Raw genomic sequence first — 19,187 nt, 5'->3', positions numbered from 1 at the left:
ATTTATCTGTAAACTAAATTAAGCATTAGCAAATTTTTATTATCCTATACTTTTGAACACATTTATTTGGAATTATGTTATGTGTAAGAATCACTTACACTTCAGCTTATGTTCAGCAGGCTAATCAAAAAGAATAGCTACATGTACTTTTGTATATGTATTTATAATTTTACACAAAATCTATAATGGCATATCACAAATAACTGTCCATAGAAGAGCAACAGTAGTGTTGGTTTGTATGCAGAAAGTTCATACTGTATGTACGCATGGACATATTAAATTTCTTGTCATTTGTATTACTCTCTAATTATTCTTTAACTTGGTTTCACTTTCTCATTCTTCCTGATGTAGCCCAAAGTTGGTACACACTTATCACACCATGTATCAATAGAATGAATGATGAAATGGAGTCAGAGATCAAGTTCAAGAAACAGTGGAGTTTACTTTCTCAACCATCTACATCAAATTCTGGCATCAATGAATTAACTGATACATTTCCTCTATTCATGCAAAGAAAAAAGAAGGGGAAACACAGTCCCTAATCACATATGACACGAACTTCTCACCATTGCTCTCCTACGAACAGTTATTTGTGGAACACCCTATATATAGTGAAATGAATGGTGTAACGAAATTGTGAGAACCATTGAAATATTTTAAAAAACAGTCAAAAATTCAAGGATAAAAGAAATTTATTCATAATAAAAGATTCACTTGCATTTTAAAGTAAAAAAAGTTTTTACTTCAAAATGCAAGTGAAGTATTTAGTATTTATTAGGAACCAAATCTCACATTTTCAAAATATAAGTTATATTAATTACAGAATAAAAATTTATACTGTAATAAAAATTATCAAAAATATTGCAAGTGAACAACTAAAACAACGATATAGTAGTACCAACTGGTTGTAATCTTGCCTTTCTAACTGTTTCTGTCTGTACATTTCTAATTGAAACCATTATTTTCTGCTTTTTAAAAGTAGTCTAATTTTTGTGTGTGTTGTTTGTTTAATCAAAGTTTTTTTGATAAAATCCTGTACTGTGACAATGCATTCCAGTAGACTGTAAGGCACATCTTTTTGGTTAATTTCTTATCAGACATTATCTAATATATTTTTTTAATTCTCTTCCAAAGAAAACTGCTTCTATTTTTTCTTTATCTCCATTTTTCTCGTAAACTTAAAAAGAAATAACTGTAAAGTAATAGCAACAAAACAAAATCATAATTAAGAATTAAAATTAGTGTTGTCAGACTGTTTATAATATTCATATTACAAACAGTCATCATAACATAATATTCATCATTTACTAAAATAAATGATTTATGCATTTATAGATTTCATGCTAATGAAACTATTTTTTTGTAACAGCCAAAATTTTTATAAGATTAAACTGAAACATTTTTGGATTATGCTGAATCGGAAATTGGCAGGGGATGCAAGATAACTTTGTTATAGTGAAAATTTTGTTAAACTGGTGTTTGTCGTACATTTCACTGCACATACATACACACACACCTACACAGGTACTAAGAAGGGACAGCAATAATTTTTTAAAATTTATCAAAAATAACTTGGTAAATCTGTATCATTATCTCAGTCATAGGGTCTGCCAACTTCAAAGTTTTATTCAGACATTGCAAATAGTTGACTTCTTCATTTGCAACTTATAGTTCAGTAGAAATGCATTTGCTGCATACTCGTCTTTAAACTTGTGCCTATAACTATTTTAATATATTTATTCTTAAATAAAATAGTGTTTAAAATAATGTAAGAACAAACAGAAAAGATTCTGATAATTATTTTTAAAAAGCTTAACACAATTTTTGAATGTAATAATAATAAATTTTCATATTTCATATGTAAGGAATGTCTTCGGCATTATGGCATAAAAAAAATCTAGCTTTAAGAGTAATTTAAAAGAAGAAAAATGAACAAGTAGATTTTTGATCACCGTAGTCTGCTTTATTTTGTAAGTGTGCTTGAACTTTATCAAAGAAGTATCTTTAATCAATGCCAAATTTATTGTTAGTACAATTGTATTTATAAATATAAATTAAATTTCATAATTTTCCTGTAGAAAGCATATTAGTAAGTGAAAAACCAGAAAAATGTCACCTTTAGTTTTTTACTTTCTCATTTGTAAAATTTATTAATTTCAAAACTTATGAAAAATTAACTGTTTTTGTAGTTCAAAAAACTATTACAGATACAGTCACCAGTGGGTATCAAATCACCCAGTCTTTATAGAAAGTGAAGAGAAATGAGCATTAATGATAGGGAATAATACAAAGTTCTTAAAATGTCATTTTTACTTGTAATCTACGGTAAATACATAATTAAATACAGTGAATAAATAAAAGAGCTATTGAACATATTTTTTTGTAATTTTCTTAAAAGTTAATTTTTAAAACGTATAAATATTTTAAAAAAAAATCCATTTCTTGTTAAAATTTAATTTTTGAATAATTTTTTTAATCAATAATAATAAAATTATTATATTGTATATAGTAAATTTACCTTGTATTTTACTTATCCTTTGTGAATTCATTCTGATGCCTTTGCTGTATACTTATCTTTAAACTTATGCCTATAACTATTTTAATTTATTTATTCTTATTTACCATTTGTGAATTCATTCTGATGTAGTAATACCTAGTTTTTTGCATGTTCTAACTTAAAATATTTATTTATTGTCTTTTTTTTATATTATTAACTAGGGAAGGTACTTCTTGCCTACAGCATTACCTTTATAATCAATAAATAAAAATAAAAATTAAGCTATTGTATATAAAAAAAATTTTGTTTTAATGAAATGGAAAAAGAGTAATTTGATGACCTTGACCTATGGAAAGCAGCCTGGAAAAAATTAATATAAGGCATGATCAATAAATAACCAGCTAATAGCATAATAAGTGCATTTTATTTTAAATGTAATTGTCCTGGCTGTTTAGGCATTTATTCCACTGTCCCAGAAGCCTTTGACTTTGTATTTAAAAATGTTGCAGAACAGATCACAGATGCTAAGTGTGGTTGGCATCCCTGGTATTTCTTGGTCAAATTGAAAGTGTCTGCCTTTCAGCATTTTCTTCAGTTTACCAAAGACATGGCTGTTTCATGGCCTTTACTTGGGTTAGGATTAGTGTGTATTATTCATACACAATTGTAGTGTGTTAATAAATTTCCATAAGTCCAGCCCTTTCTGTGATTAGGAACTGTATTAACCTATTTCCTGGTATTCCCGTCATATCTTGGCTTGCAACCTAATGACCTCGACCAGTGGACCCAAGATATCTTGTTTCAGCATCGGAACATTTTTGAAACTAAAAAATTATAATGACTAGTGGTATCATGTTAAAACTAACTTCCAAAATATAATTCGTTTTTGTTTTTACATTTATTAATATATCTACTTTGGTTGTACAAAATAAAAAAATAATTTTGGAAGATACAATAGCCATGATTTTTTTTTCAAAAACAGGTAATTTTCATTAAGATTACCATTGACAAAAATTCAACATGGCGCAACAAAGAAAAATTTCAACATGGGATAGGTATTGATACATTGCTTTATTTCATATGCTTGCATTATAATTAGTAGTACTTGTTATCCTGTAGAATAACAAGTACTACTAATTGACCATGCCGCTGTTTACTTTACCTATACCTCTCAATTCCTGTCAACATGTATTGCTAAGCAAATTATCTTCGCAGAGCTGCATTCATTGGCTGGTTATTTAGTGATCATCTCTTATATATAAACAACAACAAATATACAGTTGGTTTTGTAATTTTTCATCTTTTTTTGTACACCATATAACAAAAAAATCTCTTAGTTACATATACAAATAATTGTAAAACTAACTCTTAATTCCTACACTAATTTAAAAAAATCAAATATTGAGTTTGATTCATGCCATATAAGTCATGTATCAGGTCAGTCAATGAATTTGTGCACACTTTGTTCATAAAAGTTTGCACACATTGTTTCAGCATAAATAAATTCCAATCTAATTCAAATCAATCTGAAATGCAGTTAAATAGTTGGTGAGTTTACTAATATTGTATGTTTTTAAAATTGATGCTATTTAACTGCTGTTATAATAGAGATTGCAAATGAACACAAGAGACATTTTATATTCTTTGTTCTTAAATGGAAAAAAATGCTACAAGCATAGCAGCAGAAATTAAGACTGCATAATCAAAATGCTATTAGTGTTAGGACAGTCCAAAAGTGATTTGAATGGTTTAAATGTCTGCTGTGTTGTAGTTTCTATATCTTTTATTACTATTTTTTCAATTTATTTTTGACATCATTCTAATATAAACTGTTATTATTTTAAACAGCGTTTTACAGCAACTGTGATTTACAACTGTTTAAAATAATTTTTATTAAAGTTGGCCATGTTGCCAAGCCCCACACTCATGCTTAAATTATCTTCTGCATAGCCACATTCCTTTCATTATGTTATACTTTTAAACTAACTATACTGCCTTCATATCAATGATGAATATGTATGATAATCAAGATATTTGTTAATGCAATCATTTTTAAAAGCAAGCTTTGAAAAATTGATAGCAATACCAAAATGAATAAAACATATTGTGCTATATTGTTTTAATCTGTGGCAGCTATCTCATTATAAAAATTTGAGTATGATGTAATGATTTACTGGCTGCTGACTTATCAGTTGAAGCCTTCTGTACATCTGCTAATCATTCACAAAGAATTGACAGCTCCAGAACCATAAGTTGCTGACATCTGATATATATAAATATACACAGACTAACATTATATTGATAGTTAAATGTTAAAAATAAAAATTTTTTATTTTTCCATGTATTTAATCTATTATTATGCAAATTATTTTAAAAATAATCTCTTCTCCTCTACTTGAAATTCAGAAATAATTTAACCTTTGATGACATAGTATATTAGATGCTAACTTAGCAAAGTAATTTGAAAAGTTCTATTATCTTTTCATAAGAAAAAAAAATGCAATTTATGTATATACTTTGTTCATACAATTGTTTGATTTTATAAGCAAAACCATGTCAGCATAAATGAACTATATATTTATCACATATTTCTACTTTTTGAAATTCAGTATTTTACAAACAAATATATTATATCATATTCAATGTTTAACTCTGATGGTCTGACTATGCTAAAAATATAAGTTTGTAGTTTTAGTAGTCACATGAGAATATATTTAGCTGTAACTTTTTAGAAAGTATGTTAGCCTTAACTTTTTTGTTAACATAAATACTAATATGATTAAATAAAACACTATATTGTGTCTTCTGTACCTCTATATTGTGTTAAGATTAGATTTGTCACACCCAATAATGTATGTATATAATATGATTAATTGAGTTAAACACACATTAAAACAATTATAAAACCAAAGCTAATTAATATAATTTATATTCTATTTTGTTAAAAAGCTTATATATTAAATGTTACAAACCTCATTTGGAACAGTCACTTGAGTAGAATTTTTATTTCCTCCAAAATTTCCCTGTTTTGAACCAAATAAGTCACAAACAGCCTATATAAACAATAAAAATATAGAATCTATAAATATTTTTATTTTTAAATTAAAAATAAATTGTTGTAATTTTTGCATGTATGTACACACACACAATGGTCCAAATATATATCACAAAGTTTAATGTAATATTACAACTGAATAATGAGATACACAAATCTTATTCAAATATTAAATATTGATGTCATTTTTATCACAGTATGTTCAATATGTGAGCCATTTTCTTCGAAAGTGGTGTAAGTCCATTTTTGACAAAAAGTCAGTTAATGATAACAATGAATGCAATCAGCTATGAGCTTTTTATCTATAAACAGTTCCCAAAAAAACCCTTCAAAATTTTCATCATTTTGTCAATATAGATTTATGTAGTTAATGAAATTACAAATATAATTACTTTGAAAGTGGCATAAGTCCACTTTCCGTAAAGGAGAAGGAAATGTATCAAAATAAGAGTTTATTTTATAAATACCTACCTGAATCACTGTCCGATTCTAAGGTGACATTATCTATTTTGAATATTATATAATATAAAATGCACACTTGTTATAAAATTAACAATTTATTAGTAATTTTAGAGGTAATTGTATGTATTTACTTCAAGATAAGTAAACAAACAGAACACACACTACTAAGTTTTGTACTCTACAAAAAAAAACACGAGAAGTACCAAAATTCCAGTGAACAAACGAAAATTTGAAAATATAATACTAGCACCTTTATATCATCATGACAAGCCCATCACATCCAAAAAATTCAACAATATGATGGATCTATTACCTTATATTCCTCCAATATATCATGACTATTTTCAAAAACTTCCTAATAATGATAAAAATTAAAAATGGCACATATTAATATAAAGTTGTAATTAAAGTAATTTAAATGGCATTACCTGAATAAATATTGAAATAAAGCCTTTTTATTTTTATTTTGTTTTTTTCACATATTTAATATTTCATAAATATATGATTTTCACATTTTGTTGACTTTGAAAGTGTGTAAGTCCATTTGACATCATCAAAAGTATAAATTTCTTTTAACTAATGCTTAACAATCATATTATAAACTTAAATCAATTTAATATTTAAAAAACATAAAATGAGCATATTAACATATACTGATATTTTTATAGAATTATTGGATAGAATATAAAATGTACCAAACTCAAAATTGAAGGAGCTTAAATACCTATTAAGTGTGAAATCTGCTATTCTAAGAGATGTACTTCAAAGTATAACGTCTCTCTCTCTGTGTCGTATGTGCGAGAGATATAAGAAATGAGAAAGATTTGTATATGTCATCATTCAGTTTTAATAAAGCATTAGACTTGGTTAGTAGTTTTAAACCATTCTATGTATGAGTATAGGTACAATACATACATACAAACAGATGTAATTTTGACAATCTGATAATTTTAAATTTAAATTTGACACCTACAATCTGAAATTAGAGGTTTAGAAAGAAAATTACAGTAATTTTCTTTCTAAACCTCTAATTTCAGATTGTTGGTGTCAAATTTAAATTTGTTTGAATTAAAATAATTATATATATATAAAATAATTTCTTATTTTCAAAGCCTTTTTAATTCTTTAATCTTTGAAATAAATAAATAAAAATTTAGTTACCTCATCTTGTGTAAAATCCTGTTCAAATTCAGATGACATTCCTGGACCCCCTCCAAGTAAACCTTCAGAATTATCTGAACCAGAAAACATATTTCTATTGCCAGGTTTTCCAGCACCTCTATTTCTGAGAGGCATTCCACCCATTCCTTGTGACTGACCAAATCCTCTAAGTCCTCCTCCTCCAGTATGTCCTCCACGAAAACTATGACCATTTAAATTTTGACCTCCACTATTATCAACAGACATAGATGACATTAAATCCATGTCTTCTGGACAGTCAGTATCTAAATTTCCCATTCTATTTCTTGGTCCTGATGGTAACATCATTCTTCCTCTTCCACGAGGTGAACCCAGCAATCCTTCTGAAGAAGGTCCTCCAAACAAACGACCACGACCACTTCTGTTAATAGATTATTAAAATTAAATTTTTCAGATAAAAATAGCTAACAGATAATACTAAAATTTCTGAAAAATTTTTTAAAATAAATATTTTAATGATAAAGGATATCCACTCAAAATAAAAAAATTCCCAGCTATTTCCTAGCAAACAACAATTTTTCCTGGTCCATTTTTTACTCATTAGGGGACCTTCTAAATTGTATCATTAAACTAACGATTATGATAAAAACCAGTTTCTACTGGAACCATGTGACTGGCATTTAGTCAACTGTAATAATGCTAGTCTGTCATACATTTCGTTTTTGGTTCCAATAGCCAAGTGTAATGACTAAGCTTTCCTTATCAATCATTCGCAAGCTGCCATTAGGAATGTAACGAAAGTAAAAAGAACATGGTGACTTTAGGTGTAAGGATGATATTACTTCATGAGCAATTGGAGAGAGAGAGAGAATCAGCATTGAAAGTCGCAAATGTTGGTTTCTTGTCTTTAAGATAATGCTCTTTGACTGAACGATACATGCTTTAAACGTAATGGCACATCTTCCAAAGCCATTACTATTACATTTATGCAATGAATTACAGGAAAAGCTAGAGCCAGGGCCATATTTATAAGTAAGCTATGTAAGCTGTAGCTTACGGCATCAAGTTTCAAGGGAGCTCAAAAATTTCTACAAAAAATATACTTTACTTTTCATTTTGTGTAGTATTTAATTATATTAATATTGTTTATATTAAATTTCTAGAGATTTCTTCTTTTTAATATAAAGTTCATTTGGTTTTCATAGATAGTTTTTTTCTTCTTACAATCAAAAATGACAAAAATGAAGTTTTTAGTGTTTCCATTTTAAATTGTATGTTATTTTATAATATATTGCAAATACTTTTTAATAAAACATTTATTATTAAAATTAATATGTTTATGTTAAGTAACTTTTTCGTATGATTGACTTCTAAAATTGTAAAGGGTTTGTAAGGGATCTCACAAAGGGTTCAACTTAAGAGCCTTAAAATGCCTAAATCTGACCCAGGCTAGAGCCGAAGTGTTTTAACAAATATCTCAAACTGATAAATTGTAGTTTGCTGGCTGCATTGTCCCTTCTTTGATGGCACTTTAACACAAAAAAAATTTGGCTAGTGCTGGTACATGAAAATAGTAAAAACATGTGCTTCACTTGGAAAATGGTGGTTTGTATTCATGTGACAAAAAGACAATATTAACTAAATTGTGATAGGTTAAAGCATAACAGCTATTGATAGCATGGAACCAGATGCATCTCAACTGATTACCTGTAGCAAAACCCACTTAACACAGAGCAATTTGTCTAAGGTACATTAACTGTCTTTCGCTAAGGAGATTAATCAAATGTCCTGGGTATCACTTTTGTTGAGTTTCAGATCTCGGAAGAGGCCCCCAGAACTGAAATCTACTTCATCACAAAGAAATTATTCCAGTTAATCCTTAAGAACAAAGTTTAATGATGCATGGAAAAATTAATAATCAATGAAATAAAAATCAAAATAATCTTAAATCTTAAAAGTCATAAACTGTTTGCTTCACTGTCAAATACTTATTGGATTCAAATGGTCTGCATTCAGTAGCAGAGAATCTAATATAAAGATCTCTCTAAAAAATAAAGTGCAAGGATTTCCTAATTTTTTGGTTATTTTTAAACACCTAAGTCGTCAATAATGAAAATTCACTAAAAAGAATAAAAATGTCAAAACAATATATCTAATATAATAGCAGGGCTTTTCCCAAAGAAAAGCTCAGAAATATTGTGTTATGAGAGATTTGCCACATATCTTTATATTAGAGAGAGACTGTGTGACAGAAGTTCCATGTTATACAATGCTTACCTATATATGTTCAATTTTGAATGTGAAATATCTTAATATTCAAATTATTACCAATTAAAGTGCAACTCATCTACAAGAACAAATAATAATGTATTTACATTTTCTAACATCTAGTAATAAAAGTACATTTGCAATCCTTTAAATTGTATTTTGTTGATTTTTTTTAATAATTAACGGAACATTTATTTATTTGACATCTTTACAATTCTGGGCAACAAATTTTAATCATCTTTTAATTACAAAAATCATGTGATTTCCAGTCCAAACTAGAAGTTTGTTTATAGTTAATTGGGATCTCTAACTCCTAAGCTTTCCATATCTGGTCTCAATTTTCATATATCTAATTCTATTCTTGAAATTAAAGAAAGAAAGACAGACAAATGACAGTAGGAATGTATATATGCCTGCAATTTAAAAAACGCACCCAAAAAAACTGATTATATAAAGTGGACAATAAATGTTGGAGGTTGCAAATATGATCTAATAATAATAATCATAACCAAATTCTTTTCTGAAAATCTGATTACTTATAACTTGCATACACTATACTTTTATCTATTTTCATATAACATGAATTTATATCTACACTAACAACATATAAATCATCATTTAATATCAATGTAATTAAACTTATCCTACCAGCATTCACCATTTTAAATTTAAAATATTCCAATAATTTGTTGAAACTGTAAATAATAAAATATAAATAAAACTAACTAAATTTTTTTGTAATAATATATAAAAGTATATAATTGATAGTTTTTATATAGCAAAATAAGCTGGACAATGCACTGACATTGGTGAAGGAGACTTTGAAGAAAGTAAACACAACTGCTTAAAAAATAATTCTTTTTGGACTTGATAAACACTAATGTTGTGTGTTTTTTCTTCAAAGACACGTGGCAAGTTTTCTATCAGATATCTTTATTCATTCTCGTTATAGAACAAGACACGGTTTCATAAAACAAATCAATAATTCTTTTTATTTTTGGGTAGCCTAACATACATAAACAGCTGACTTCTGCCAAATCAGTTTCTACTGTATATACATAGAATATATGAAAGAAGACATACTGAATTTTAAAATATCCTAATATTTTAAAACAATTCCTACAGTAAATTTATATTTATAATCTATTATGATAAAGATTATAAGCATCTCTTTACAAAGAGCATTTTCCCCCATAAAAAAATACATAAAATAATTATTTCAAAAAAAAAAAAAATGAGAGGAGACGGAGGGCACTATATTAAATAAAGCTAAATATGATAATTATGATAAAATTATAAAAAACCTAAAATTCCTTACCCAAAGTTTTCCTCTTCTCTCCATGGTCTAACTCGATCCATCATCATTGGAGGAGGCTGTAATCCTTCATCTCTATTTCCTCCCCAACGAAAAGGCCCACCTTGTCTTCCACCTCGACCCATAAATGGAGGAGGCATTCTAGGACCACGACTGTCGGGTCCTTGAAACCCAAAATCACCAGGATTATCATCTCGCCATCTTGGACCTCCCATTCTAAAAAATAATTATAAATGTTTAAAAATGATATTTCAAATCAAGATATTATAATAAAATGAACTTGTCCATTTCATTACAATGAACAAATTCATAATAACCAAAATAAAATTTTTCACAAAAAACTGACTGAAGGAAAAAAATTGCAATGTACATAAGTAATGAAAATGTGATGTTTGAAAAACTTGAAAAATTCAAATATGATGATGTATGACCATTTTTTGGTAATTTGAAAATTATTGCAAATTTCAAACAGATTATAACAATTTAAACATATCTTATAATTTTTTAATATGTTTTACTTTGTAAAGAATACACAACTAATAACATCAGCTGAATTCAAATTCTGGGAAAGATTATAATAAACATGAAAATAATTCTGATTATTTTTTGATTACATTATATGTATATATGTATTATTATATACGTTTAAGCAGGGCAAACACTATGATTTTGCTGGCTGATCGTTGCCAAAGGCTTTGTTGTTTGGCAATATTTGTGGAGAGAGCAAACATCAGATAACATTTTCCTCCAGCAAGCAGTCAAAATACAGCATTTCCAAACAAAAATTGCTGCCTCCATCAAGAGAAGAGCTGCTATTTTTTGTTTTTTTATTGGCAATCTATGACAAAGAAAGATGGAATAAGATGGAAGATGTTGCTACTTGTCACTCATAAATTGGCACTAGTATCGTTTGAGATGTTCACTGATTGGGTATTGATGACAACCAAGTTGTGTCTTCCAAACATTTTTAAAACCACTGTTGACCAACTTTAAATGTATGTGGAAATTTTCCAAAGAATAATTTCACTAAGACTAAAAACCTAAGTTCTATCTTATGTAGTATGTTCTAACCAGGAGAAAAAAAAAATCAATTTTGAATTACCTGATAAGAACAGAACTACATAAGACGAAATTTAGGTTATTAGTCTCAGAAAAGAGTTATTCTTTGAAAAATTTCCACGTATGTTTAATGAAAAAGTCTGCCATAGCAATTTAGTTGTCTAAATCGTTGTCTGTTGATCAACTTTCTTATCAGGCAACGTGTTTTATGACATAAAAGTCGACCAATAGACCAAATATGGTCTCAAATCATGTATTCATTCAATTGTGTGTGTGACGTTGGAAATTATCCTTTTATTACCATTGTTTTTTTGTTTTGTTTGACTGATGACAGAACTCAGAAATTACCTGTGTATGTATGTATGTATGTATGTATGTATGTATGTATGTATGTATGTATGTGTGTGTGTATATATATATATATATATAATCTTATTTTGTTATCTTCATGACAATCTGAAATTTAAGTAATGTGATAATAAGTATCATAAAATTACTAAAGTCTAGTGTCACAATTTCCTGACCTAAACATCTGATTAAATAATTTCATTTGTCAAGATATAGTGTTATGTTCCACTTGATAAAAATTATCTATTAAAATAATGAAGAATGTGAAACTGAGAATTGTGAAAAATGAAAACTCTAATATTGAATTTGCTATGTTATAATCTGCTGTCTTGACATACTAATTGTTTAATGTATTTAAACATTGAAGAAAACATAGTTTTTATAAAACACTATTATTTAAATATAATTTATATTTGAATTTACATTTATCAAGAATTTGAAAATAAAATACAGAATTTAATAAAAACAGGAAAAAAAAAATTATGTTTATCTTAGGCAAACCAGATTTGAACTACTGTAATTTCTTGTACAGTACATAGCCTACAGGATAATTTTATTTAAAATTCCACTTGAAAGAGAGTGTAAACTATGCTATTGCAAGCTGTTCTTGAATGAGTTCATAACTGCAAGTAAAAACTGCAATTATAAACTCAGCCAATAGGTTTTCTTTTGTCTGAACATATCAAGAGTATACTTAAAAACATGAGAGATAACTTTGGATGCTGCAGATTTAGTCATCATTTGTTTGCTGCCATTGTTATTTTTCTTGAAAACACCAATTATGTGGCCTGATTAACATATCATAGTTAGCCTTCACTACAAACAAATACAGACATTGCGAGAGTTTTTCTACAAAAAGAAAGAAACATCACATTTACATAAAGCAGTAACTCTAGCAGACTCAAATAACACACCATTAAATTTACACTCACAACATATGGACACAACACAACATACAAAAAGCATAGACACTGTTCAGCAATCATAGGCTCCAAAAGGCACTACATGGCAGTCATCCTTATGACCTGGCCCAGGATTTTGTTGACAAAACTGCGTCAAACAGCGGGTTAGCTCGGGGTTGCCTCTTTGGGGAGATGGAAGGATTCATGATTGCCATTCAGGATCAGGTCATAAATACTAGGAACTACATAAAACACATTCTCAAAGATTTTTCTTGAAAACACCAAAGGCATGTATATAACTATACCTTGCCTTTAGTTCTCATATTTTAATTTTGTATGTCAATTCAACTTTATTATTATGACTTAGAAACTGATAAGTTTGTGAAGAGTCAATTCCAACCCATTTTATTTTTGTTTGGAAATTATTTTTAGTTTATTATTATGATTTATTTTTGGGGCCTTTTTTTCACTATAAAGACTCATCCCAAACAAAATTCTAAAGTGAAAATAAAATTCACCTTACCAAGACAACTGCCAAGAGCTAATTGAATCTGTATAGTTAACATTATTAACTATACAGTTAAGTATGTATGTAAATAAGGTCGAGTGAGAATATTCATGTAATATCACCACCCTAACACTATAAGAAGACAGACGAACTGAGAACTAATGTGGTGTAGTTAAGGATCAAACAAGGTTGAGGCAAAAAAAAAGAAAGGCGTTCGAACTGGGTCTGGCAGATTAGACGTGACAGGTGAGTTAGATTGTAAGATTATTTTGTGAATTTTTGTAGTTTAAATTTGAATTACTTGTCAGTTTTGTGGAGATAAAATTAATGTAAAACTATTCTTAAACTAAGTATCCACATATCTGTAAAGTTTTTGTATATATTTGTTTTGTTTTGAATTAGATAAAGTATCATTTGAGAATTTTATAACTTGTACAGTTCTGTTTTCCCCCAAACTTATTTCATATTTTTACTAATAACAATTGTATATAGTCAATCATAGCATAATAAATTAATTCTTTTTGACATGTAGTCAAGTGTTTATTTTGGCTTTTACGTACTGTACATTAATTTAATTTTTTTTTTTTGGAACAAATTCTTTCACATGCTTGTCCGTTTTAAAGTCCAGGCCTGGCACTGACCAACCCTCATTTTCATTCTTTTGTTTATGTAATGTAGTCTTTTCAGGTAATTTCCAGGCTTCAAAAACAATATAAAATTTGATGTTGTAAGTTTCTGGTAATTCCCCCTTTATATAATAACTCTGAGAAAACTACTTAGGAACTGACTATTAATTTTAACATGTGCTGCTTTTTTACAGCAAAAAAAGCTGATCAATACTCTCTCAAATGTCTGTTACTGATTATTGCTATTATATATTTTATTATTATTATTATTATGTTGGGTTAAGTGAGATATACTCAGTTAACACCGGTGGCTGTGTACTATGCCGGACCAAAGTCAAGGCAAAGTAACCAAAACAGAAATTAAAGAAGTGTATCAGTGTGTGTGTCTGTATTCAGGAATTTTCTCACAATCTGACATGTATTCAATATAGTGGCCTTCTGTAGTGTGATGTATGTGTTTCTATTCAATTGTAATGTGCCCAGGCTTTTGTGCAGTGTGTGTGGTATGACACCTGTAGAGGAGAGAACGACAGGTACAATAAGCACCCTATCCATCATCCACAGATGCCTTATTTCCTGGGCGAGTTCTGTGTACTTGCTAATTTTTTCAGTGCATGCGTTTTGTATATTGTGAGTGTTTGGAATGGATATGTCTATAATGTATGTGATTTTATTGTGTTTGTCAATGAGTGTGATGTCTGGTCTGTTGTGGTAAATTGTTTTATCTGTGATTATGGCTCTGTCGTAGTACATTTTGTGCGTGTCGTTTTCCAATACTGTCTGTGGAATGTATTTGTAGTATGGTTCGTGGATGTCTACTAATTTGTGTTTCTTTGCAAGCTCTTGGTGTATTATATTTGCTACTTGATTATGTCTGTGTAAATAATCTGTCTGTGCCAAGAGCTTGCAACCAGAGGTGGTGTGTTGTATAGTTTCTGGCATAATGTGACATTTTCTGCATGTGTCATTTGTGAGTGTTGTATCTTTGAGTATGTGTTTTCTGTAGTTTTTAGTATTTATGACCTGATCCTGTATGGCAATCATGAATCCTTCCATCTCCCCAAAGAGGCAACCCCGAGCTAACCCGCTGTTTGACGCAGTTTGGTCAACAAAATCCTGGGCCAGGTCATAAGGATGCCTGCCATGGAGTGCCTTTCGAGCCCACGATTGCTTAATGGTGTCTATGCTTTTTATATGTTGTGTTGTGTCCATATGATGTGAGTGTAAGTTTAATGGAAGTTTTGGAAGTTTGTTTTCTTCCCAAATTCCTTATAACAGTGAAATTAAAGTGTTTACTGAAAAAGAATTTGATAAAAATAGTCAGTTTGTCAAGAATTTGAATGAGAAGGTATTAGTTTTAAGTGACACGAAGAGAAACTTAGAATGACACTCTAAATTTTTTACAATAGCATATCCTAGAATATATTTAGAACATACTCTTACATAAACAAAGACTGTGTAATTTATATTTTAAGAATTTTCTCACAAAGAAAGTTATTAATAATAAATTATTGCTTTCATCGTTTGAATAATAGGAATTTTCAATATTGTATAAATAAATTTTATATTACCTAGATCCCATATCTCTTCCACTGTTTCTTCCTCCCCCATCACTGTAACCTCCATACTCTGATGCATAATAAGTGTTGTAATTGTGAGGATCATATAATTTGTTTGGTCCTTTTATTGGAGCCTAAAAAATATATATAATTTAGCAATAAAGTTAAATAGCATAAATATTAAATTACAAAATAAAGTTATGTTAATTATGCAATATTGATCTTTGTCTCATATAAATTACTATTAAAATTCTATTGTAACCATAACATTTATCCTAATTAAACAATCATGTCCTATCTAAACTCAAATAATAATGTCTTTATAAAATGTAACTTTCCCACATAACCTTTTCATTTGCTATATTTCACACATTTTAAGTAAAAATTAATTACAGAAACATGGCCAATGTTATTACATTTAATAAATATAAAAAATATAAATACGACATTACAAAGTCCCAACTTTGTAACGTCATATTTATATTTTTTAACACTGGCCATGTTTCTGTAATTAATTTTTACTTAAAATGCGATATTTTTACCGTGGCAATAACACCAGAGGACACTTTTACCTGTTTTGCATTCTTTTACGGAGGCAGTAGCCTCAAAGGAAAGGTCATCTCCGAAGGACTGTGAATCTTTAAGGACTGCTGATGGTGTGAATGGCGGAAGTAAAGACAAAAGACAAAGTCCCAACTTTGTAATGTCATATTTATATTTTTTATATTTATTAAATATTTCACACAATTTATTGTCAACTAAGTTAACTATTGATAATATGAAATATGACTTATGAGCTCCATAATCCTTCTTTAAGATAAAAAGAAGGATTATGCAGCTCATAAGTTTGTATAAAGACTTTACTATTTCTGTCCCATGTAGTATATTTGTGTTAGGTTATCTAGTTTAAATTTTTACAATAATATCTTTTTAATTATAGTAGGTAACATTAATGTTTGAGAAAATAACTATGTTATGAATTCTACTGGATATAAATCAGCTTACAATTAGTCAGCAAAAACATTAGCTTATCAGAGACTTCATTTTTGCATGCAAGATGCAGGACAATTTTTAATCATTTTTTGAAAAAAAGGGGGGGTATCCTGTATACCAGGGATGGGCAACCTTTTTCTATGTAAGGGCCGCATTTTAAGACTTTTGAACTGATGCGGGCCGCATACAAGAGAAAGAGGAAAAAAAATGTTGGTAAATCAGAATTATTTATTCATATATAATTATAAATTAGATTAGGTATACTTAATTTAGCTTCTGGAACTGATGTAAACGTAATATATTGGAAATATTTGGTTAAATATTCGTCACTGCTAGTTTTAAATTAGTTTCCATATGTCTGTTAGCCGGTTTCTTGTTTTAATTTTTACTAAATTCATTGCCGGAAAAAGTATTCACATACATAAGTTGTAAAAATAACGTTTGAATTTTTGCTACATACTTCCTTAAGCTGGGAAATTGATATATTTATTCACATTTTATGTGTCGCGGGCCGCAAAATATATGAATGCGGGCCGCATGCGGCCTGGGGGCCGCAGGTTGCCCATCCCTGCTGTATACCATCAGATATGGTATACTATAGTCAAATTAAATATCAACAAATGGTAAAATATTTTATAATTATTTGTAATTTAAAATAAAATGGTTACAGTAAAATCTATAAAACATAATTACAAATAACATAACATTCTTAATCTTTTAAAGCATAGTGGGCAGGACTTTCTGCCCTGTTTTAGAGACATTCTCATTGAATAGCTTTCTGTTTGTTCTATCTTTATCTTTTGTCTGTCATCCACAATAGTTTCACCCATCAGATCAATGATTTCTCCAAATTTAGGAATAATTTTTTTTTAAATTTTATGATCATGTTATCATCTGATAAATTCATTATAATGGCTATCATGCTTCATCTCTAAATTTCTAAACAATTACTTTTAAAAGACTGATTAGTTTATTGATAAGTCAAGTTAACATAAGAATTCCCACAAATCAGTGAAGTTCACTGATACTAGATGGCATAACTGGTAATCTATGCTACTTTTCTTGCATTTCTTTTACATGATCTCAGTTTACAGTTATTACAAATAAATGAAATTGTTGAAGTATTTCATGTAAATTTATGCATTCTAAAGAAAAGTTAGCTGTTTTTTCAAGTATTGTGCTTAGCACAGAAAACTTGTTTATACATAAAAAAATTGTTTGGAATTCAACACATTCTTGACAATAGAAATGAATTATGTTAATTTTTAGAGCAGCTTAATGATTCATGCTGTAAGTAATTACAAATAATATATAGTATATTACTTTTAAACCCATCATGTATTTTGTATGAATACATAAAAATAAATAATAAAATTATAACAATATTCAATTACTTCATTATATTTACTTTTAACTTTCATCTATGTTTAGTGTCTTCTTGTTTTTTTACTTGTGAAATAAGAATATATTTGTTATAAACATGGAAAATTATGTGAAAAATGATTGTTTACTTTTAGAATATGTTAATATAACAATTGAATATTATATTAAAATATTCTAGAAGTAAACAAGATGCATCTCCTCATTAAAGTAAAACATTACTGAGGAGATAAACCTATGTAACATTTTATATCAAACACTTTATTTTAGTTATCACATTATTTTATATGAAATATGTGAAGTAATCAAAAAGTAACTTTACTAAATCCAGAGTTTAAAAACCAAAGCACTGTTGAATGTAACTCCAATATAGGTAGCTGGTAATGACCAAGATTGGCAACATAAATAGTTACAATGTATTGTGACATTTCCAAACGATAAGGTTAGAAAAGTGGTCTTATGATAAAGTCTGAACAGTTATTTAATTTTTGTGGACTAAAAAGATTTCACCAGCTTAAATAAGTTGTCAATTCATTGAGGTATATGACGACATCATGATATCCTATAAAAGAGATGCAGAATGGTGTCAGAGATTAGTAAGTGGACAAAAAAATGTGAGTGATGAAAAGCAGGAGTTGACATCCAAGCTGCTCAGCAAGGAAAAACAATGTTGAAAATCAAACTCCAAGAAACAAGAAATTTTTCACAAAAAAGTAGATCTATGCCAATTATGACAAAACTTTTCAAACTACTTGGAGTGAGTTTTATTGCACTCCTTAAATTTAAAATAAGATAACTGTTTTGAATAAAATTCTGATAACTTGTCTTTCTTAGAAGTACAGTGGGGTACAGTAGAACAAATGTAATTGATTCTAAAACCTAATTCATTACAGCATCTGAATGTTCAATCATATATTGAAATGTATGTTTTTTGGAGTAATCCATTCCAGGCCCACAGCTTAATCTGTTCTGTGTTATTCCTAAGATATCTTGGGCTGAAAAATAAAGACCCAGACTGTTGGACCAGAGATCTCTCATTTTTGCATCAGAATGTTTTTTAATACTAGATGTCGCT

The 19,187-nt window shown here is 28.6% G+C and overlaps 1 protein-coding gene across 2 annotated transcripts in view; it reads right to left on the bottom strand.

The window, feature by feature from the left end:
• HnRNP-K (Heterogeneous nuclear ribonucleoprotein K) overlaps positions 1 to 19,187 on the bottom strand; it is a 137,215-nt gene that overhangs the window by 24,443 nt on the left and 93,585 nt on the right. For both annotated transcript variants that reach the window (XM_067267561.1, XM_067267562.1), the window contains exons 9-12: positions 15,752 to 15,873; positions 10,741 to 10,953; positions 7,176 to 7,575; positions 5,470 to 5,550 (exon numbers count right to left, since the gene is read on the bottom strand). In XM_067267561.1, the coding sequence (XP_067123662.1) occupies positions 5,470 to 5,550; positions 7,176 to 7,575; positions 10,741 to 10,953; positions 15,752 to 15,873 (816 nt within the window). The remainder of the gene's footprint in view (positions 1 to 5,469; positions 5,551 to 7,175; positions 7,576 to 10,740; positions 10,954 to 15,751; positions 15,874 to 19,187) is intronic.

Source organism: Centruroides vittatus, unplaced genomic scaffold (assembly GCF_030686945.1).
Source record: "Centruroides vittatus isolate TY-2023 unplaced genomic scaffold, ASM3068694v2 contig_3060, whole genome shotgun sequence".
Lineage (NCBI taxonomy): Eukaryota > Metazoa > Arthropoda > Arachnida > Scorpiones > Buthidae > Centruroides > Centruroides vittatus.
This window is presented reverse-complemented; position numbering and strand designations above follow the sequence as displayed.